The sequence below is a fragment of the Orbicella franksi genome, chromosome 6, assembly GCF_964199315.1.
Source record: "Orbicella franksi chromosome 6, jaOrbFran1.1, whole genome shotgun sequence".
NCBI lineage: Eukaryota > Metazoa > Cnidaria > Anthozoa > Scleractinia > Merulinidae > Orbicella > Orbicella franksi.
Genome location: NC_138150.1, coordinates 31241660 through 31264305, shown reverse-complemented (window position 1 = coordinate 31264305; position 22646 = coordinate 31241660). Strand labels below are relative to the sequence as shown.

The window sequence follows — 22646 nt, the reverse complement described above, 5'->3', positions numbered from 1 at the left end:
GGGATGTAGGTAAAGAGTTTTTGTTCCCTTTCGCGCTGCGAACCTCTGCATATTTTCCAAAGTCGTTTTGTTCGAGCGCCTCGCACTGGCCTGGAAGGGAACCGCTACGCTTACGCAGGATACTAGATTCACAGAGATTACTCTGTAGTTCTAGATGGCTCTATGTGGATTTTTTCCTCGTGCAGAGTATTATTCAAGCAAGACAATTATACAATCAGCTCCTGGGAATTAAACTTTAAATGTTTTTTACTAGGCTCCGATAGCTTCATGTGGCTCTCAATGGAGCACGGTGAAAGTTGTGTCCTTGTTGGGGGATAGGACAAATAGAAAACCCCGCTGGTCGATCAGTGAAGACACCTGTCTCCTCTCTTCTGTTTCCTCGTTCGTTGGCCTGTTTAATTCATCTGATTTATTTTTCTTCACCACAACTAGTTTGTGACGAATGGTAAATGCGAGACTTTGCCAAGAGGGAGGGGGTGGATTACGCGTTTTTATTTGCGAGCCCGAAACATTTAGACTTCTTCGCGGCTTCATCGTAAGTGAGCAAGTAATGTAACAACTTCACTTTTCGAGGGTAGCATATGACAGTAAAAACTGATAAACCACTGGCCCTCAATCTAAATTACAAATTATCTCACAGTGTTTTGATTTATGCTAGCTCGAGTCTTTCAGGTTCTTAGACGTTACAAACGCAAGCAAACAAATCGACACTTTGAGACTTTCTAAGCTTTGAGAAAAACTCTAGACTGAAAGACAGTTTTGTGTAAAATCAAGACTGCGAGACACTCATAACCGCTGAAAAACGAGACTGCGAGACCCGTGAAATTCAACGAAAATTTTGCGAGAATCATGGTTTTTGAAGGACCATTAGCACCCATAATTTCGGCTAAGTTTCACAGCCGAGCACCCCTCCATCGAACTCCTCGTAGCTCAGGTATCTAAAACTCTACTAGACCCCGCGGACTAAAACGATACTTGGCTCTCTCAATTCCCCGCACAGTAGCTTTCTCTGCACGATCGAAAAGATTGACCGGCCAGGAGTGTGTGGGCGAGTCATGCATATTTATAGTTTACAAGTGACGCAGTGGGTTTTCAACGAGGACGATTATTTTGGTTACAAAAACATGCGCTTAAAACAAGGAATAGAAATCATGCTAAAACAATTAAAGGGAGACCACGATGTCTTCAAATAGCACATTTTATATTTTTACTGTAAAATCATAAATATGTCGCAAATTATTCATGGGAAAAAAATCGAAAAAAGTACGACGCAATTTACATATTTTCCGAATGCACAGTTGTCGGTCGAAACAATAAACCGCATTGTAATCCTAATTAAAACAATTTCTGGAATTACGCCAAAAAGGCGCTCAAATAATAACGAACTCTGATCGAGCTGTCTTCGAGCGGTGTTTACGTAGTTTACGTAAAATCGTTCGCCGCTCGTCTTCGCTTCAAAACAAGTTTTGGCTTGTTTCGGGGATAGGAGGCAAGATGCTGAAGCTCTGCATCGCTTGTAGCTCGAAGGTTAGTGTGCTAATTGCGTAAACTTATACTCTAGTTCAAGAAAAATATTCCTGAGTTTCAGAGTGTTCGCAGCCGCGACTTGTTTGTAAGCCATCGACCTCGGACCAACTTCACCGTGACGAAATGTTCCTGATGTAAATCTTGTAAATGAATCTATTATCTACAACTCTTAAAATCACCAACACCACATTCTTTCTGTTGAATTATTTCTGTGACTCTTAGAAGATTGTATTTCGGTCGACTTTATTCGACTCTCCGTTTTAAAACGCTATTACCCAGTGCGATAAATGACACCAACTTTCTCCATCACGCAGTGCATCTCATGTCACTTGCCTTCCGAGGCCTCGTAAAACGTACCCTCTGTTGTGTTTCTAAATACACGGAGAAGACATCCCTTTCAATATGACAAAAGGGCTTAAAGGAAGCATGCTTCATTATGTCCGTTGTACAATTTTTGTACAAATTAAATCTGCCTTATCCTCGAGCTGTATTGTGCGTGGTAAATCCTTTTCTGTTTTGGGTTCTTGCAATTCGGCGGTACCGCGCGACTGAGAAACTAGGCGAAAAAAGGGGACAGCCACGTACCAGTGTGCATAACATAAATAAAATTCGTTTCACATTGAATCCGGCCTAGCTTTTCTAAGATTGTTGTCAGGAATAAATATGGAGAAAATTCAGATACCTAGAAACGAAGTCTTATCACATCGATCATAATTCCTTTTTATAAAGAGGATCAAACCTAGGGTCAACGAAAGTCGCTCAGAACAATTACAAGATGTTTTCTAGGCATCCATTTTCTGCACTTAAAAAAGAACCGTAAAGCATGGTCTATTTTCTTCTCGACGTTGCGAACGTTCTTGATTGCATATGATAACTGCACAGCGTTTCGCATTTTGCTGTAGGCTTACGTATGGCTTTGGGAACAAAAAAACTTGACTTGAAAATAAGAAAACTTACGACCTTTACACATCGATTGCTTGTGCTTTCCATACGGGGCTTTATCCTTCTATATTCCAAGTAACAAAGTTAACTGATGTGCAACATATACGACGGTTTAATTTATGCAAGTAATCAAATAAGTGTAACTGATCAATAAGGACATAACTGGGTCTATTAATTGCGTGTTCGGCAATTTACAAAATTCTGAAGAGCCTTGTTGTCAGCCGACACTTACTAACCCTAAGAGCTCATCGTCTCCATAAAACACACACGCCAGTAACGGTTTGCACTCCCACAAAAGACAACAAAACTTGACACGAAATGGCACGAAACTGAACGTTTGCCCCGCTGTGTAACAAATTGTGATTATCTTGCGTTGTCGTTTTAAAATTCAGTTTTCAGGAATGGAACCAACAAAGGTGATGGCTAAGCAATCTTTAATTCGTGGTTTGTACCGATATAGAGAACTTATTCTATACTGAAAAAAAGCTATCTAAATAAGCCGTCCTCCCATAATTTGCAGCCGTTTTAAAACGTCTTGTTCTCACACAGGTCGCGGCCTCAAGTCGTACCTGCTCTTGTGGGCACGTGTTTTCACCAGAAACTCGAAGGATTGGTGGGAAGCGGTTTTCAGGTAAGACAGGTTTCATTGTACATAGCCTAGCGCCCTAACACCAAGAAATAAAATCGGGATCTGGCACGGATTCGCTGGAAAGCGAGTCTGATAAGCACGAGTGCGTTTGATTTTTTTTTTTTTTTTGGAAGTGGGGAGGGGGGGGGGGGCTTTGTTTCTGTATTCCCCGCAAGAAGCGTTTTTTTGAGGGTTGGCTTCGCTATTGTTTTCTCCTCCCCCGCAAGAAGCGTTTATCACTGATACAAGTTGTCACTCGCATGTATCAGAAATATCGTTGCAATTGCCTTTTTGTTGTTTTTGTTTTTTAACTTATTTGAATATTCACATTATTTAGAAAATTAATATCGTTGAAATCGTCGAAAAGAGTTGACAAGTACTTCGCAATGTCATTTACAAGAAGAGTTGTTTCTTAATTTTCAATCACTCAGTGATTTCATTAACTTGGATAATTTGATGAGAGGGTGAGATAAACTTAGTTCTCGTTGTGTGACAGTTTCACATTTCGCGTCATTCTTTTGCTTATGTTTATGTCACTTATCTCGTTGTCAAGGTTACCGTCTGGGGACTACAAGAAGACAGTCCTTCAGTACTCTTCGAGAAAAACAACAAAATGGCGCCATAGTGAACAGCGATCCATCAGCTAAGAAGGTGAGAGGACGAATGAAAGACAGAGGCTGCACAAAACTAGCTGGGGGATCTGGTTTAATCAATACAGAGAAATTTGATAAAATTTCTGTCAACTGCGACAGGACGCGCGTTTTTTGTTTTTGTTTTTGTTTTTTTACTGACAGCCGAGGAATGAGATCTGCAAAATATCGTGACAGCTGAGAAATGCGCTGAAATCTTATAACTCAAAGCTAAGACACATCGCCGAAATTGCGATGACAAGTGCGATTCCAGAACCTCCATCCATTCACTCAAAACATGTGAATCCCTCTCGATCTTTCCCAGGTTCAATCACCCTCGTTCTTTTAAGATTTACTATCACATATTTTGAGTTTTAAGGCATAAATAAACAAACAGGTTCGCACAGATTTGGAACTAATTTGGCAATGAATAATTAGTTATTCCCAGACCTCTTTGTCGTGCCATGATAAAAGTACTAAAACTCGTCAACTTAACCTGTTCAGATGTTCGACCTGTTTCTTTCTTCTACTTTTTTGACTACCATAAAACCGTAAGCATTTATCAAAGGCCCATTATTAAGACTATTAAATCCATAGCGCGGTAAACCAATTAGATCATTATAAAAACAACGGGATGTCTGTAAAAATGCGGGAAAATCGCGGTTGTCAACTCAACACGGCAGGTCAAGATTCCGCGCCTGATTGGTTAAGCAAGATAACAACTTTACTCTTACTGGCTAAAACAATGTGGCAAGAATTTCATGAACCAATTAGCAATTAACAGATTAAGACAAAGCTAAATTGAAAATGGCTGAATTACTCTACTTTTGTCGTTATTTGCAGTTGAGAAAACCAGTCCTGTATCAGAACGTAAAAAGTCCCAAAGCAGTCCAAGACAGATCGAGGATGTTCTCGGATAAACCCATCATCAAGCGAAAGGGACACCAAATCTCCAAAGAAAACCAAGCTAAAGCTAGAGTGAGAAAGATTGACCACATTATGCAGGTGTTGTCTTCGCCAGAAAGACGTTTGAAACTCTCACTGGCATTAGCTGAGATCAACAGAAGATTGGCAAGTCAAATGCTCATCTGGAAAATGCTGCCCTGTGAAACTGGATAAAATACAGGCAATCCTCTTTGTCTCATCTGGATCGTCACGCAATGTTGTTGAGACGTTTTGCAATGGCGTGACGACTGTTAACGAGAGCATCTAACCGGGAATGGCAAACGTAGATATATGAAGTACATCAAAGCTCTCCTGAAATCTATTCTGCATGTAGCACAAACTTCGAGAAAAAGAACACTTTTGAAAATCATTGAATATGAAGAAATCACTAATATCTATTCATCGGAAAGCTTGCACTTGCAATCTATCCGAAAATGGACTGATCCCAAGTCTTAAAAAGTACTTCAGAAAGCTCCAGTTCTGAGATTGTTCTTAACCCTTGTCCTTTTCCGCAGTATGACACTTAAAAGTGTCGTTCTGCCTTCTAACTGAATAAGTCGAAGTTCTCTTTTGAAGCTCACTTCTACGCTGCAAATACCTTTTTTCTTTAATATATGGTATAGTAGATAAAGTATAGGGGTATAGAGGTTACCGTGGTGTAAATATTCACAAGAGTTCCTGCGATTTATGTTGAGGCTATCGGCTACATAGCTAGCCCTACATGATAGGTACCCTAACATTACTGTAAATTACACTTATGGCTTATATATGTACAAATCAAATCGTGCCTTTTTTTAAGAGAGGAAGAATTCGAAGGTCATATGATCATACGATTCGTTTTGCTGCCGTTTTCCTACCATGTTATATGTAGCTGTTGAGATTCGTGGTGGGAAAATTTAAAGACAAAATAAGCTTATTTATTTTTACTCTGTACAGTATGTAAAAAAATAACACCCAATCAAATGGAATTTACAAATCAAACATTTAGTCACACCTCGTATTGCTCTGAGTGCTAACATCGATGAGCCAGTATTCCTGTATTAGAACATAACTGTAGAAATCTTCGCCAAACAACAGAAGATGGATGAATAATGAAACACATGTATACACATGAAAGAAATTTGAGTCGGCATCATATGATGAGGTATATATAAACGAATAAATACACATGACAATCATTTTAAAAGACTCGTTATTTATTTACCGTTTCGAACATAGATCTTTTGCACTATAGGTTCTTCATCACTCAGGCGTTACAAGCGCCAAATGCTTTACTTCTGTCAGCAGATTACAGCCAATTCCGAAATTCTTCGAGCTTTGGAAACATTTCCAAGAGAGAAATCATTCATAGTTACTTTGAAGAACAATGATTGATTGACTGATCCAGCCTACGTGGAATGGGACGAGGGGAGGAAGGGCGGGAATGGAATGGGGGAAGGGGGTGTTCTTCCTCGGAAGTTTTTTTTTTTTTTTTTTTTTTTTATGAAAAAAGAAAATAAACAAATTGTACCTGGATAAATCTTCCTCACTGAACAGGTCGCTAATAGAAATCAGGAGACTGCATCTGTTGGATTCTGTTCTCTAGGTGTTGCCTAAATTTCTCACCAGTCGGAGTCCTTTCCATGTCGAAAGGTCTGATCAGCCTATCAGGATGTAGCCTGTTCCAGGCTCTCAGTCAGTGGGGACGATCGAAAAAAACGGCCGGGCGACGAGCAACGAGCAGGGTCTGGTAGAGAAAGAGGGGAGGTTCTTTACCAAACCCCCCGTCCCCACTGACCGAGAGCCTGGAAAAGGCTGATCAGGATGATTTTCCTGGAGCTGCTGTGCTTAAATACTTACTTGCGGTCTATAAGACTGACTGTCTTATACCAGGTTAACCACCTAGCAGGTGTGTAGCAGCCCCAACCGGCAATAAAATGGTGGAATATGATATATGTTTCCATTTTCCTTGGGTACTGGAATTTGTTGAAGTATGTTTTAGAAGTTATCTTTCGATTTCAAAATTGTTTTTGGTTTCCGAAACAACAAGAATGGGGACGTCCATAATCTGCGGCACCGCAGACCCGTAGAGTTTTACAAGCCGTACATGAAATGCCTCATCATCTGCTAAAGACGAAGGGGTCGGTCGCGCACACTAACAGTGCAACCAAAGAGCCGACATGGTTTACTCCAAACACAAAGATACGAACAGCGCGCAAACCCGGGGGTTGGTTACTCCCTGAAATGGCCTATACGGGAAGACTCCACCCAAAACGTGTACCGTTTTCAGGCTTCAGGTATATAAAAGGGCAGGGATTTCACAAGATGAGGTATGTGAAAGGGTGGGCAAATTTGTCATGTAGTTATTTTAATTAACATTTTTCGAACAGACGCACCTTACGACTGTATCATTTCATTTATTAGGCACTACATGAAAATAACAAGAAGATTTCCTTTTTGGGCGATTTATTCATAATACGGGTCAGTTATGAAAGCGTGTGAAAGGAGGACTTTTTTCAATTAAAGGCGTACGAAAGGGGTACCTTTTCTGTCAAAATGGTGTACAAAAGGGTGAGTATTCCCCCGGGGGAGCAAACCCAGAAGGACAGTAGCGGTTGCAGAAGGAGTGAATTCCTTGGTTGAATGTGTTCCTGAGCGTCACTGACGATCATCAACTGTAAGGGCAGAGTATTCGTTTACGATCACTGTTATAAAAATCACTTTCATGATGCTCCAACTAAAATTCCCTTTCTACACACACGGAAGGAACCTAAATCGTTTGTTTCTGACAGGAACATCATCAGCTGGTTACTTCTCTTGTCAGCCGCCAGCATTCTTATACTGAAACAAAATCAATTAGCGCCCTCTAGCCCGTGGAAATGGTGGTCAAGAAACGGGTTCCCCTTTTAGTTCCTGGTCCGCTTCTGCGTTTTTTCGCCGCGGCCATATACTTTAGATCACGTGGTCTCGGCACAAGAAAAGCGCGATAGTTCGTCCTGTAACGTCATAGAAAACCAATTCTTGGTCAAAGCCTCTCTTTCTTCCCCGAGAAAAGATCGAAGAGAAAGGACCCTGTAACGAAGTTGGGGTCAAAGCTTGAGAAAAAAGAAATTGCTATTCACCACAAAAGCGAGAGTAAAGCAGACGTTTTTTTTTAGCGTTAGCTCTTCGTCAGAGCAGAGTCTCCAACCACGTTCCCAGGCTCTCTCTCCTTTGCCTTCCGGAGGTAAAGGAGAGAGAGCCTAGGAACGAGGAGACTCGACTTGCCTCCAGGCGTCGTCGGGTTGCGAAAATGAAGTACCTTTTCTGAGATAAATTTCTTTGCTCTATTTTATTTTGGTCACTGAATTAAAGCCATGACATTTTTCGCGGGAAGCTGATCAACGGTATAATTCATGTTAAATAACGTCCGAAACGGATGACAAAATACAGGAATACAGGAGGCTATAAGGAGATTGCATGTCAATTAATCGATTTGTTATAATTACGCGTTGAAGAAAACGCGTTTGGGAAACAGTCGTAAACATTATCTTTATCATGATACAGAAAAACAAAACAGTAAACTAGACACATTTACTTGAAGCGACCCAAGGTTACCCAATTGCAGAGAATAAAACATCGTGACGCGTCATGAGGGCAAAGTACCGAGGGCTAAATTAAGGGTTCAGTACCGAGGCAGGAAGTCTTAATAATAAAAGCCGATATCTAGAACGGACGCCACTCTGTACTAGCTGAAATAAGTAGATAAGGAAATTTAGTCCCGCCAAGGTGACCTGCGCTAACGAGTTTAAAAGAATTCCTTTTAGTTTCTGGCGATTGTGGCTTGCTGAATGTGTAATGCAACACTCGTGATTAACCTACGCGTCAAACGATAGTTTGCCGTCTTGTTTTCAGTGTTTTCAATGTTTCCATTGTTTTAGCACTTTCTTGGAAACGATATCGATAAACTTCCGTTCCACGCAACTTAACCGTTTTCCTTGTTGCAGTTTCGTGACGGAAAGGGTACGAAACTCCGACTAAACTACATCGTAACCGCACTTTTAAGCTAAGTAATTTGCCATCGTATACGGTGGGCGACCTTTCTTGATCTTGAAAGACGGATTCTTGTTTCATAAGGGCTTTCTTGTATTGGATCCCAGCTTAGCGGGAGGCTGGTGAAAATAACAGTCTGAGAATTTTGAAAATTCAAGTTATGAAAGTGGCTAGGTGTCAAAGGTAAACAACAGCAGCTCAGTGTAAAAAAAAATTTCGAAAAATTCGTTTTCAAGTTCCTGAATTGAACACGGTATAAGACATATCATACATATAAAATAGAGCCCCAGGCAAAATAAAAGTATAACATGGGCTGCAAAGACTCAGTACACGGATTATAAAACGTACGTCGATGGCATGAGTAAACTTAACTTCGCTTTGAAAGAGAATTTTTTTTCACAACAGCGATGTTAGAAAATGATCGGTTCCATAAGTCAGTAATGGACGCTAAAGGCGTGAATCAATTGTTAAAAAAAAAAAAAAAATTAAAGTAGTTGTTAGTAAGTTTCAGTTTTACCGGAGTCGCATTGTTACGGTTTCGTTGGTCTCAAAATTTCAGTGCTTCAACAGTTCGGGCACTGCTCAGCTGAGTCCATCCGGCAGTCTTGAAAACAACACTAAGCTTTCGAAACAAACCGCATTATATCAGTTCAACAACTAGTTCCGTATCGTGAACTCGAAAAAGTCATCTGGTTCTTTGCCAATAAAGCTGAAAACATCGGAGCAAATGTGGGCATTGAGTCTGGAGTGCGTTTTGTTTACTTTGGCTTTCGCTAAGGCCGTAGGCGGTTCGAACCTCCCTCGACATGTCTTGAATACTTGATAAACATGGAGTCAAAACTACATTAAGGATATACGCTGCAACGCAGTTATGACCAGTGCCATGGTCAAGAGCACATTCAGACGTTTCAGTATTACATGGAGTCTAGGTGAAATATTATTCAGGTTCGTACGGGCGCACTGAGTAAAGCCGCCGAGTTATTAGGAAACTGGTCGTGCAAACAGTCTCAAAACCATTTTAAAACACATGCGAGTCCGCAAATTTTGAGAAACTACTTTTTATTTCAACTAGGAGCCTTAAGTTCACAGCTTTAAATTAGTGTTATTTAAATTTTTCAGTGTGGAAAGGCAGAAGTGTTTGCGTGTCATTCACCGATGTCCTGCTGCCAAGGCAACAAACCCTTGGCCCTTTTCCCGCCCTTTCCCCAAGCTAACTACAATATTTTTTATCGCCCAACGAGAGCTTGCTCAAAATATTGAATCAAATAATTAAAGGGACATCTTTGCCGCCGACTAATCTTGTAAAGGGATTTAGAAATACGTGGACCGTCGCATGAATATTATATGTCAAAGTCAATACCAAGAAATTAAACGTTCGTTTAGCAATTATCGTGTCTCGGGCCCATTGGCTCACAGTTGAATCTTTTCCACCCACGCCTAGGAAAAAATTTCCATTTGCTTAAATGCGTGGGTTATTTTCATTTCACAAGGTACGCTGCCCTTTCTGTTTGTTCAGTCAGTTATTTGCGCAAGCTTCAATTCCCTCATATTATATATAGAAACAAGCATGGACTTACTTTCATAGGCGAGAACTTATCTTGGCGGGATTCACAGGAACACATTCCTCATTCGTAAAAGAGCAGTTTTTGAACCGAAGCCTGTTTCAAATGCCAAATTCATTTTTCCACGCAAAAAGCAATTCATCAAGCACGGACATATTTTAAGTCACATAGTTTTCCTTCCCTTATATCTGCTTTAACGAATCGACACACAACGACCTCATTTTGCATTGAATTTTATTCAATAATTACGCAATTTTCTTCAAGGTCCATACAATTAAAGTATATTGTCAAGTTTTTTGTTCAAATGGCATTATTGCCAACACAAGGAGCCCATACTTACTAGTACTCAGTTACACCATGGGCAAGACTATTTCAATTTACCACTTACAAACAGTATTGAGCAAGAGTTTTAACATTTACATATTCTTTGGAAGACATTTAACATGCTTCAATGACAGAAGTGAAAATTACGCCTCAACAGAATGACACTGCTAATTGCACTTTTACAAGTTGAAAATATAACTCTTAATTTATAAATGTTGCATCTTATGACTTAAATATGTAAATAATGTCAAATCTATCATAATTTCAACTTTGAAAAAAGTTAATAGAAAACTTACAAATACAAGGAGACATTTGATCAGTGGCAAGATGATTTTGTACATTTAACTTAAAACTTCTTAAATAATTAATATTTAATCCAACTTGAATCTAGCCTCAACCACTGATTAAAAATTTCCCATTCCTATTTTTTAACAAATATAATATTTTCATTTTTCTTTCTCTTGCCAGCAAGACATATTTTACAAATTTACAATGATGACTGATATTATCTGAAATGTCACGGACATGTTTTCAGGTGATCTGTTGCTGACAGTGCGATGGAAATGAAATGAGGTGTTTTCTGGTCTGAATTATCAGTCGCATTTGTGCTGTCAAGTAAATTACTGCATTCCTGTGTTAACATTCAAGTAATTTTACAACTTCCAGGCTCATGACCATTCTTAAAACATAATTCATCAGAACCTTCCAGTATAAACACTTTCATTTAGTTTAGAAATACAGTAAATTAGGTATTTTTAAAATAAAGATGAAAGATGAAAACATCTCAAAGCAGTTTTAATCTACACCAGTGAGGTTCAAATAAGCCAGACAAGTTGCATATTTGACAGCTAGATCAAAAGAATAATGCCTAGTTTTGTTGGGATTTGATTGGCTACTCAGCGACTTCCTCATTTCATATTCTTTCAGCTGCTACACGCCGCCTCATGGGCCAGACGCACGAAAAATTAGATAGCAACACATTTAGCGCGATGAATATTCATGTCTACACATCCTTCTCGTTCTCCTCAATGATTGTATTCTGGTAGGAAAATATGTTTAAACTTTTCTTCACAGCCTCGGTCAGGTCTTCAATCTTCATATCCTCCGGGTATCCTCGCATGATCGGATCTTGTTTCTGTTCCAAAAAGCAGTGTTGAAGAGTGGACACGCTACCAGGTCTACAGATCCGTAACCAAGCCACGGCCTCGGCAGCTGTAAATCGGTACTGTCTGATCAAATAACAAGCGATCAGGGTTCCTGTTCTTCCCAACCCAGCGCGGCAGTGAACGGCCACGGCTCCATCACACTGTTCAACGACTCTTGTAAATTTCTTGATGATCGCTTTCGTGGGAATTCCGCCATCTTCATAATAAAGATCGTTGTGCGTAAATCCGTTGGCGGTAAAACAACGTGCGTCATATATAAGTCCGTATTTTACCATGTTATCGTCCCTGTTCAGTCTTACAACTCCTTTGACACCAGTCTGCCTGAAATATTTCCTCAGTCGACTGAATCGACTCGCCTTAATTTCAGGTCTTCTCTGAGGATCAGTCAGCGCTAACAATTTGCCGGGTACAATCCAGTTCAAATCAAAAGCGCGCTCTTCTTGTTCGTATCTGTTCAAGTCGAATTCGTCAAAGCAGAAGAACCCCAGTGCTGTTGCCTTCTCAAAACCTTTAAGGCAATCCAAGATATTAAGATTATGAGATAGATTTCCATTAACATCACAGTAAGGAACCAGAGTGGATGGCGGAAAGTGTTGCTCTAATAAGCCATAAATTTCTTCGGCGGTCATTTTGAGTTGACACATCGCGAACGCGCCACACAGGAAGACAGAGCGTGTTCGCTTTTTCGCCTCGGAAAATCCCTCGTTAGCTGTTGTGTACAGGACAATCTTCTTCGAGGCCGGGATCACATGAAGTTTAGTGTTCACAAGGCAACAGAACCGGTATATTCCAGCCAGATTTGCCGGACCGAAGTAAGGTGTGTCGTGAAATTTACAACCATCGAGAGTCCAGTCATGATCCACGCTAAAATAATGATATGTTGCGTTGTTTCGCGGTTTACAGCTAACACTCACAAAGTACAAGCGATCTTTGACCACTTCGCAAGAACTCATGATATTCCTGTCCCACATTTTCGTTTTCGTGTCTTCTTAACACGAGGAAACGAATCTACGACTGTCTCTGAACCAAAACAAAAGAGTAAAATAAACCGTCGTCGTGGCGCGCTAACATGCAGTCATTCATTCATGACAGTGGCTCATTATCATAGCACGTGATAACAACAAAGATATGATTGGTCAAGAGCAGCAAGCCAAACGATCTATTGTTTGGTTAGCCAATCATAACCAGGAGGAAACAATTTCACTTGGTTCTCATATTCCAAAGTTCATCCCAGAGGAATTTGGCGCGAAAGCCAGAGTATTTTGGGAATGAGACATCAACAACTTGCGAGGGGTTCGGTTGTTGACAAGGAAGTTGTTATTTTGAACGAATGTTCGTGGATGGGGATGAACTGGAAATATCGAAAGTTTCTTTTTGCTCTCTTTGCGAAAACGAAAATAACCATTTCTTTTATATTCGGATTACTTATTCTAGACCGTGATTACGCAATGTGAAAAATACCTGCTTGAGAAAGACAGCATTCCTATGCAAATTTATCACGGAGTTAATACGCCAACAACCCTGGCTAGTCGCATGTGACAATGACGCAGGAATAAAAATAATTACGGAAAATTCCACAACATCAAGAGTTCCATTGACATAAAGAGTATAACAATCAAGAAATACCTCAGCTTGTCGGTGTAAATACGCTCGTGCTATTTAGCAGGTACCGAATCGACAAACTACAGTTGTAGCTCCCTAGAGAGCGACTTCTTGTTTCTTCAAATAAGTATTGCCCAAGCATGGTACACAAAAAAAATTCTACGGTTATTGCCACAGAATATTTTCAGTGTACTTGTGTTTCACCTCAAGTTTGCGCAAAAAAACAAAGCCATACAAGAAAGAGATCGCTAATAATGCGCAGACGATAGAGGACCATAGAAATTACCGGAACCCTAGTCTCACGCACGTAATCGGCTAGACGTGCGAAGCTAAACATAAATGACGCGGTCAAAAAATGTCAAGTGTTTCAGTGGTTGACTCGGTATCAAGTATTCTAGAAAATTGAGTTCGTGTATCTTTATTTCCGATCTGAACTTCACGTCTGTCACGTTCTCTTCCTTCTTTTGCTTCTCTTTGAGTCGTGTTACCAAATTTGCTAGCACAGTCACGTTTTCCGGTCACGTTTATGAATAACACATTAGCGTTAGTTATAGCTCTGTTGGAGCGTGGCCCGGCGTTGATCATTACTGGATAATGTCTAAAAATATCTTCATTCTCGATACTATGTCTGGAATAAAAATCTAAGATCCTTGTTTTTTAAAAAATATTTATACTTATAATGACCATGGTCAAACAATATACGCAAATGTGCGTGCGTTCAGTGTTGAATATTTCCGCCGTGTTATTTCCGATCGTGACTCGCACCGGGCTCGCAAGAGTTGTAAACAAAGAAGCAAAACACACTTGCTCGCTGTGCTTAACACTTTAATGTAATGTTTGTTTGACGAATATAATGCAAGGAAAACCCAGGTTCTGCAGTGGCCTCAAACTGAGTGAAACAACGGATGGTAATCTGATGGAAAAGGTCCTCATTAAAAAAACATAGCATGTAAATGTGAGATGAAAGCAAAAGCCTGCGCCACATCTGTTTTCATGGTCTGCATGGAAAATATTTGTCTGCAAATAATTATAATAAGCACGCCGGGAGGTGCCAAAATTAGTTTTTCGGCGTAAACAGTGTGCAGCGCGACTTGTCACAAGGTATGTGTTTGTGGTCATGCCTCCCAAAGTGAGGACAAGCCGCACGTGTTTCAGGAACTGGCTTGACACTTTTCGAGTACGTCAGCAGCTTCCTTTGGGTCAGCCAGCGTACAAGATAGTGCTCTTAGCCACTTCTTAGAGGAATTTGACGATCGGCTGGGAGGTGAAGTTGTGAGCTAAAAGGAAACAAAATTGCAAATCAGTTTCATTATAACGATATAACGCGCGCTTTGATTGGTTAATTCTGGGGTAATATTCTCCAGTAATGCCCACGGGCCGATTACGTTCCTGCAAAACACAGAGCAAAAAGCACTCTAATACTAGAACCCGGGCCTCGAACGTTCGGTCTTTACGGGGAAAAAAACCTCGGCCTTGTCGTACCTCCCGCTCAGTCAATACGGCAAGGTCTCGGTTTGAGATTTTCCGTTTTAAATTAAGACCTCAGTCTCAGTTGATAAGTAGTTGTACCATGCGAAACCTGTTTGTTATGTTTGTAACCGCTGTTTGTTTTCTCTTTCCTCTGAAATTGAAATGGTCGAAGAACAAGAATTTTTATGATGTTAGTTAGTAGGTAGTAAAACATATTGACAGCTGCTACTCCTTTTTGTGCTCCTCCTACGCATACATTTTTATGGCTCGTCGCGCAATCTATTTCCGCTTACCGAGGAAACCCCGATTTTTTCTTCTTCCTTTCTTTTTTTTTTTTTAATTTCCGACGGAAAGTAGTTGACGAGATTCATTATTGCAACCCCGTTTATGCTTCCCTTTCATTTCCAGATCGGGGAGATATCTGCAAAAGGATATAGATTTTGACCATTCTGTTCTGAAATAGGGCATGTTTTTCACCCTGGCTTAGCATTGGGTATTTAGTTTGCAAGGAATTGGTAAATTTGCAACCTTTCTCAAATGTTTTACGCAAATGGGAGCCAATTCTGGGTTATAACTGCGGTCATGAGCCGTATACTATAAATTGTAGAGGTCTGAAATGGGGTATCGATTTTTGGCTCCGGGCTGAAATAGGGTATGGAAAATCAAAGATTTTGGCCTGAAATGGGGTACTGGTTTAAAAGTTCGGGACGCATGCCCCAACCAAAAACAGCCCAAATACTGTATTTGCAATGCGTTTAACTAAAACCGTGAAAACCCATGAGACACACCGGGGACCCCTTCTTTAACACTAAACAAAGGAGCTTTTGCTAGAGTGGTTACACATGCATTTCTTCTTTAATTTCTCATCTAAGTTCTCCTTTATTTTATTTGATTGTCCATTTTCAAGGTGAATGGAAAACAAAGAGAAGATATGGGGACAAAACCACATCCCATCAAGAACCCAACAAGACAACAAAAGGAATATAAAACGTTGAAATCCTGGCGAGAGAGAATGGAAATAAATTCTATGGAACTATCGGAACAATCCAAGCCCTTGAACTGAGCAAGGCAATCTGAGCACGGTTTATGTGCCCAAAAGGCATGTATATCATTAATGCACCATGGAAGAAGCGGTATAAATTAGCAATACGACCAGTACAAAGCAGACAGAAACAAGTTTGAATTACAAATTTAGAAAAAAAGCTTTAACAATGATTGTTTAACGAAGCTCTTGATGCAATTTGTGAATTTCACTTTTGGCCCTAGTTTGGATAATAAAACTATCTGGGCCAGGAGTTATTTCGCCCGGATGTGTTTTTTAGGAGTAAATGCTTCTAGCTGAGCCTTTTCTCTTTTCTTATCCTCTATACTTGCTTCAATCTTTCTTTGATTAGTCTCATTCGACTAGATTTAGTCTTTTTCTTTCCCTGTAATAAATTGGGTAGGTAAAGGTAAAGTCTGCATGCGAGCCAAGTGGCCCATCAGGCCGGAGCTTATCCCGGTTTCTGTAGCATGAAGCGACTAGGAGTATTTCTACTCCCCCCTGGATGGGATGCTAGTCCATCGCAGGGTTACCCCCCAGCATTAAGTTCGTCGGTACCCATTTATACACCTGGGTGGAGAGAGGCACTGTGAGAGTAAAGTGTCTTGCCCAAGAACACAACACAATGTCCCCGGCCAGGGCTCGAACCCGGACCCCTCGATCCGGAGACGAGCGCACTAACCATGAGGCCACCGCAACTTATTGCTCTTGGCTGCATAAGGCAAAAATTTTACTAGACCTTTAATAGTGAGCTCACTTCAAAAGCAATTCAAACAGTCCAGAAAAGGCAAGAATATAGTCCCCATCATTGTGGTGTACCCCCCTTCCCCCATCACGGGAGTTTCAGGCAGGGTTATTTTTCCGTGGGAAGAAAAGTAATTTGATGAGAGTTCATAACCAATACCTTGAAGAAAACTTTACATCTCTCCAGCAGAAATTGCACTTTTAACTCTGTCAACTGAGACATAGTCCAGGAAGCCAAATCCATTGCCTTGTAAGGAAGAAAGAAGAAAAATGAATATATATCGAGCCCCTGTTTCTTTGGCATGTAACATCCTTCGCTTATGAACCTTTTTCATATATGACCTCCTCCGCTCAAGATCTCAAGACACATCATGGACTTAAGATAACTATGATAATTATTCCTGTGAGAACTAGTTTGATTTCAAGATGATGTTTCAGTAAGCCTCTGAAATCAGTTGGTATCAAGTCCAGGAAGCGCCTTTTCTCCATGTTTTGAGAAAACGACGGAAAATTTCTGTCCTTTTCCACAGTGTCAGTAGTTTCAGATGGCTCGAAACAAGCAAAACAGATACAAATAAACCGATAGTGTTAGCTCCACAGGTTTGAAGTTTAAGCTTACTTTACACCCAAACATGTCCTCTGCACATTTTTCGGTAAGCCTGCAATTTTCTATGGTTCCAGTGTGGTCAGATACAGAGACTGCCAATTCATACTGTGTTTTAATTCTCTGCTGTGAGGTTGAACTTCCAGTTTGTGGATTCCGCGATGCGGCGCACTCTGAGTTTGAACACGTCTCGCTAAGAAGAGCGACTCTTTGGTTACACATTACACTAAAACAAGAAAGAAACAAAACGGTAAGAAAATTAAATATAAAAGCATCAAATTTGAGAGCTACATCAGAAACTAAAGATTATACTATGCTATATTTTGTGCCAAACCATTTTTATCCGCAAAAAACTAAGAAAGCGTTTTGCGCCAACTTGCAACAAAAGTGCCGGTAATTGAAAGACAAAAGTTCTTGGCCAAAAAAAAAAAAAGGAAGGAGAATAAGTAAAGAAAAAAAAACCTCTGTAAATGCTCTTTCTTCATAAGTCGAACGCTCAAATTATTTTTTTTGTTTGACTTTGAGATAAAGTGTATTAATTCACTCGGTCCCTATGAAATCAAAACCGAGTAGTTTGATCTGTGCAGAAAAATGAAAACACAGGAAAACTATACTCACCATCGAGAAGTGATTATTCGCTTTAAGTCATTGTCAATGTCGAATGAAGTCAGGAAAGCATAAAAAATGCCCAGTGTTGGGAACTGTTGAGGATTGCTGTCCAGATCTGCCATCAACTGCTTGAGTTGTTGTATGCTGTACACGTCTTTTATATTCTCGACTAAAGGGCCGGAAAGAAAATGAAAATAAAAACCAATTAGAGAAGTTTTGACAGCGCAAACAGGTAAGATGAAAACATCATGTACGCATTGCGCATCTATCACTGTTCTGAAGTATTTCAGCCCTGCTTGATACAAGGAAGCATGAAACTAACCATCCAACGATGACTCAGGATTGTTCAAAAGATCGTCATCTAAAAGTTCCAGTGACTGCGCATAGTTATACAGATAACGTGCCTCCATGGTGTCTGAAAATCATAACGATAGGATTATACTTCACCTGCGATCAGGCGTTTTTTGGGGGGGAAGGGAGGGAGGGTATGATCGCAGGTTAGATTATACTGGATTACAGAATCTCGTCAGAACCGTGATAAAATTTCGGTTTATTTTATCTAGCCACCCCTTTCCCGGCTCAAGATTTTACATTTCTAGCTCACGCTTTTGTTTAATAAGTCTCCGCCAAACGAAATAAAGGTCATCAAGAGCGCATAATCTTGATTTTCAGGCCGAGCAAGGAGCAAGGGGTAACACTTATTTCTGTACGTCTCTTGTGGTCTTAAAACATTCTCGGGAGCTCAACACAGGGTCTTAATGGGGTTAACTGTTAGCCATAAAACGGGTCAAGAATTTAGTCGTATTAGGCACAAAAGAGAAAAGTCTCAAAGATCTCGTGCCAAGGCTTTTTTGTGTTTTGTCTTCGATTTAGTATAGAAAGCTATCTTAGTCCACAATTCATATAATAATGCCTTTTTCCATCTCGGAAAGGTTTTGAGACCTTAAATATGTATTGCAGAAATCACAACAAATGTTTAAATTTTTTAAACGATGAAAATTAATTTAAACCTTTTAAAACAATGTGTTAATGGTATGATATTCGATTGTAAGATGAAAAAATGATAATTGCATTATATCTTAATCCTTGGTCGTTGCTTAAATTAACGTTTATTCTAAAAGAAATCATGTCTTACTTGGATTTGCAGTGATAATTGTTTTGTTATCGCAAGTGGCAATCATGCACTTTTTAAAGTCATCAAATGTGACTTTGACATCGGCGATAAAAAGAACTATAAAAGATAAAGAAATTCGTGTTAGAAATCACGACTGAAAGTATACAAGGTCTCAGAATTCTTATTTAGAATCAGAACTGATATTTCTTGAATTTAACAGCTTTTCCTTACTTATATCTTTAGGCGTCCACATTTGAGCTAATTCTATTGTGTCCTCGTCCCACCTGAAGACAAACGTTTGGACGGAAAATAGTAAGGTGAACGTTATTTTCTTGTAGTAGGAGGAAACGTGCACATGTAACTCAGCAGTAGTTAAATGAGTAATAACAACGTGCAATTTAATGCAACAGCAAGAACAATCGCTGTTGAAGACTAAAAGTACTGTGGTCTCTTTTGCCGTTTTCAGGCAAGCTTGAAAAAATGTGGTGGCGATCAGCATTTACATATAAAATACAGCTATTCATAAAATTGCACTTTAAAAAAAAAACAAAAAAAAACAAGAAGATATATATACTAAACATTTACATCAAAAATTACAACCATTCTGGAGATTATGAAAAAACAAGCATTTAAAAAGAAGAGCAACAACAACAAACAAACAAGCAAAAAATTGAACCTAATTTACAGCACATACATGATTGATACGGTCTTGATCCATAAAATGCTTAAAAATATGTGTTTTAAACTTAAAGAGTGTTTAATTCTCTGATCTCTCTTGGTAATCCGTTCCATTCTCGTGCAGCGTCACACTTGAAAGTAGACTGACCCATTTTCGTTTTAGTTGGTGTGACGTTTAAAAGTGTTGAGTCTTTAAGTATCCTTCCATGCAGATCAGACCTCTTAACAAGATATCCCTCTAACTGGTGGGACAGTGATATGGACGTTAGCATATAGTGGTCGTAAAAAATTCGACTGTCACTTATAATTCAAAATTGTTAGTATAGTATGATAGCCAGCTCTATACGCTTTAATTTGATATATAGGGGCTTAGGTATTCACAGTTTAAACTGGACCCGTCCCGGCCGTCCGGACGCGCTACATCGCTTGGACCCGAGTCGGAGACATCGCTAAAGATATACGGTAACCTTAATAAAATCGAGAGAGCTTCATATTTGAAGTTGGACATACTTACATGACTAAAGGAAATGACAGGCTTGTCTCGTCAAAAAGCGTCGCTTCACACCTCTTCACATGTTTTCCTGTTTTAGTAATTATGTCTCTTGGCGCTCTAACCTTCAAGCGGTAGAAGAGATATTAAAGGTCCAAAATACCACCTCTTACTAAATTAGTTAGCTACATTTAGCAAAGTCTTCTGCACAAGAACACAACGCCAGCTTTGGAAGTGTTGTTCTTAAACACTTTACACAACAGCCTGACCGTTCTATCCTAGACCAGGAGCCTTTCATTAGGAGCGTTCAACTACCCATATTCCTGACACGGCGTTTTCACAAACCGATCTATTTTTAATTTGAATTTACCGCGAATTGAGACCTCTGCAGGAACCTCAGTGACCAATCACAAGCACGGAATTAATTTTAAACTGACGTCATCATTTCACCGGAAGAAGTGATGGGCTCCTGATGTGAGGTAAACCATTTTTTTCCTTACCATGGTCTGGGAATAGAAGCCTAAAACTAGACTGAACTGTATGCCGTGGCAAAGGCTTAGTATGGAAGTTGCACGCTCCTAGTCATGGGCTCCTGCCGTCGCTCCTGCCTTGACTCTGAACTAAAACGTATATTTTTAGAAATATAGGCACGCAACACGTGCAGAGGGCGGAAAGAATAAAAAGGTTGTGCGGCTTTAGTTCTTGGCACGCTGGGTGATTCAAGTAGTGATTAACAATTATTATTATTATTATTATTATTATTATTATTATTATTATTATTATTATTTTAAGAATCTAGAGTTACTCTCATTTGATTATCCAGAGGAACGGCTTGCTTTAAAAAGGTTTAAATTACAGCTACCAGCGGAATGAATGTACTTGTTGTACAGGGTGAGTTGTTCATAAAGAATGAAAACACATGTTAAATATCTTGCATAGAAACGGAAACTTGTGTCAATGTGAGTTATTTTTGCAGCTGTGGGGCTTATAAATTTCTCATTTCTACATACTTACGCTCTTAACTACAGCTTGAATGTTGACATGTTCCCCGTGCAAGTTCTGATCATTGGCTATTATATCTCCTAATGTATAGAAGTCATTACTTGCTTTGATGGGTATGTGTGAGATATTGTCAAACTCGCTCATGTCGCATCCATTGAATAAACTGACAGATGAATGTGTCTCACTAACATGTAACTGGTATGGACTGCATAGAAAAGAATCTGAGGTTAATATCACTATTATTGCATGCAGAGCTTAATTAATTTCAGAAAACAGACTTTTCTTGGAAAATTATGCTTGATATATAGTTCTCTTGGAAATTTCAACATAAGTGCAGGAAGTCAAACCAGGTATATGTGGATTAGATGGGTTACTAGGGTGAGAGAGACAGAGGGTTTGTTATATGAGTGTCAAATGAGTGTGTCTGTCCAGGATTCTATTTAATAAAACTGATTGACAGACCGATTTCCATCATTAATTTAGTCCCTGTCAATAAATTCACTTCTTTTTAATTTACTATACTCTTGCCACAATAAATTTTAGACATAATTATATATACCTTGGCGTCCAAGGCCTCCATCTTTGCTCAGCTTCATTACTTTGCTTGTTTTGGATTTGTGGATTTCTTACTTCCACTGTAAAGAAAAGTAAAGAAATGTACTTTAATTTTGTTTCAGTTGAAACATTTAGTTCTCCAAAGGCCTTCAAACGTTTTATATCAATTTATAAGGCTTTAAGCTTCTGAAACTTTGTTAAAACCAAAAGAGATCAGTCAAAGAATTCAGCTTAATTGAATAATATAAGGGTTTTTTTGTATGCAAGCTCAATTCCTTTTTCGTACCTACGTCGTTTAATTTGAAGGAATTTGCAAGGTTCTTGATGAATGTTTCACTGCCCCAGCAGTTAACGTTGACAAAGTCTGTAGGCGTATCTCTTAGTGTAAAAAAGAAGTGATATTTTTCGCTCCCTGGGTCTGCCGGCAAAAGTAAAAAGCAATAAATTATTGTTAGTCCAGTACACCTTAAAGCTCATAGCATTCAAAAAGTTCTTACAAACTTACTCTTTCTGTCTGGAAAAGAATGAAATCCCTGCTTAGCGATGACAAGTCCCACTAAGTTCTAAAAAATAAAGAAAATAAAGACAACAATCAACTTAAAAACTAAAATGTTTAAGTTCTAAGTTTGCAGAATTACGCTTAAGTTGATTTTTCCTACACAGTTGTTCATTCCTTGGCACAAGTCGCGGATGGAAGTTCGTCCTTTGGAAATGTCTCCGAAATCGCTGGCAAAGAAACCTGTGCCATCAGGCCAAGCTGCCTGCGTCCCAAAGCCATTAAAAGTCATCTTCAAGTTTGTTTATGAGAGTTTATCATAATGAAACTCCAAATAGGAAATAGGAATAGGAAGAGATTAAAATGTTTTCAAATTTAACAAGGAAGAAAAAGAAAATCACGAGTTGAAAGTAGAAAAGAAGCTGATTGGTTGGTTCGGGAACTTCGAATTTTGCGCGGGAAAATGAAGAGCGAGCGCGGCGACCATATTACCCACAACTCCCTGC

At 39.5% G+C, this 22646-nt stretch overlaps 2 protein-coding genes and 1 pseudogene across 2 annotated transcripts; 1 reads left to right on the top strand and 2 right to left on the bottom strand.

Annotated features, from left to right (window-relative positions):
- Window positions 1-1440: 1440 nt before the first annotated feature.
- On the top strand, window positions 1441-6146 carry LOC145490368 (uncharacterized). Its single transcript, XM_081469492.1, has 4 exons — window positions 1441-1527; window positions 3019-3100; window positions 3651-3748; window positions 4570-6146. The coding sequence occupies exons 1-4, from the start codon at window positions 1495-1497 to the stop codon at window positions 4843-4845; spliced, it is 489 nt and encodes a 162-aa protein (XP_081325618.1). The 5' UTR covers window positions 1441-1494; the 3' UTR covers window positions 4846-6146.
- Window positions 6147-11330: 5184 nt separating this feature from the next.
- LOC145490386 (dual specificity protein phosphatase CDC14AB pseudogene) lies at window positions 11331-13401 on the bottom strand (annotated as a pseudogene).
- Window positions 13402-13528: 127 nt separating this feature from the next.
- On the bottom strand, window positions 13529-22528 carry LOC145488983 (meiosis-specific with OB domain-containing protein-like). Its single transcript, XM_081467862.1, has 13 exons — window positions 22304-22528; window positions 22150-22207; window positions 21931-22062; window positions 21649-21724; window positions 21102-21294; window positions 20112-20212; window positions 19151-19203; window positions 18941-19036; window positions 18128-18220; window positions 17815-17974; window positions 17212-17422; window positions 16753-16839; window positions 13529-14613 (listed from the first exon to the last, which is right to left on the bottom strand). The coding sequence occupies exons 1-13, from the start codon at window positions 22430-22432 to the stop codon at window positions 14488-14490; spliced, it is 1515 nt and encodes a 504-aa protein (XP_081323988.1). The 5' UTR covers window positions 22433-22528; the 3' UTR covers window positions 13529-14487.
- Window positions 22529-22646: the final 118 nt, after the last annotated feature.

Excerpts from the sequence above, each read along its gene's own strand:
- LOC145490368 (XM_081469492.1), top strand. The coding sequence starts at position 1,495 with ATGCTGAAGCTCTGCATCGCTTGTAGCTCGAAG. Across the intron at positions 1,528-3,018 it reads GCATCGCTTGTAGCTCGAAG|GTCGCGGCCTCAAGTCGTAC; the intron begins GTTAGTGTGCTA and ends GTTCTCACACAG. Across the intron at positions 3,101-3,650 it reads TGGTGGGAAGCGGTTTTCAG|GTTACCGTCTGGGGACTACA; the intron begins GTAAGACAGGTT and ends CTCGTTGTCAAG.
- LOC145488983 (XM_081467862.1), bottom strand. The coding sequence starts at position 22,432 with ATGACTTTTAATGGCTTTGGGACGCAGGCAGCTTGGCCTGATGGCACA. Across the intron at positions 19,204-20,111 it reads CTGTCATTTCCTTTAGTCAT|GTGGGACGAGGACACAATAG; the intron begins GTAAGTATGTCC and ends GTTTGTCTTCAG. Across the intron at positions 14,614-16,752 it reads GATGTAAAGTTTTCTTCAAG|CTCACAACTTCACCTCCCAG; the intron begins GTATTGGTTATG and ends GTTTCCTTTTAG.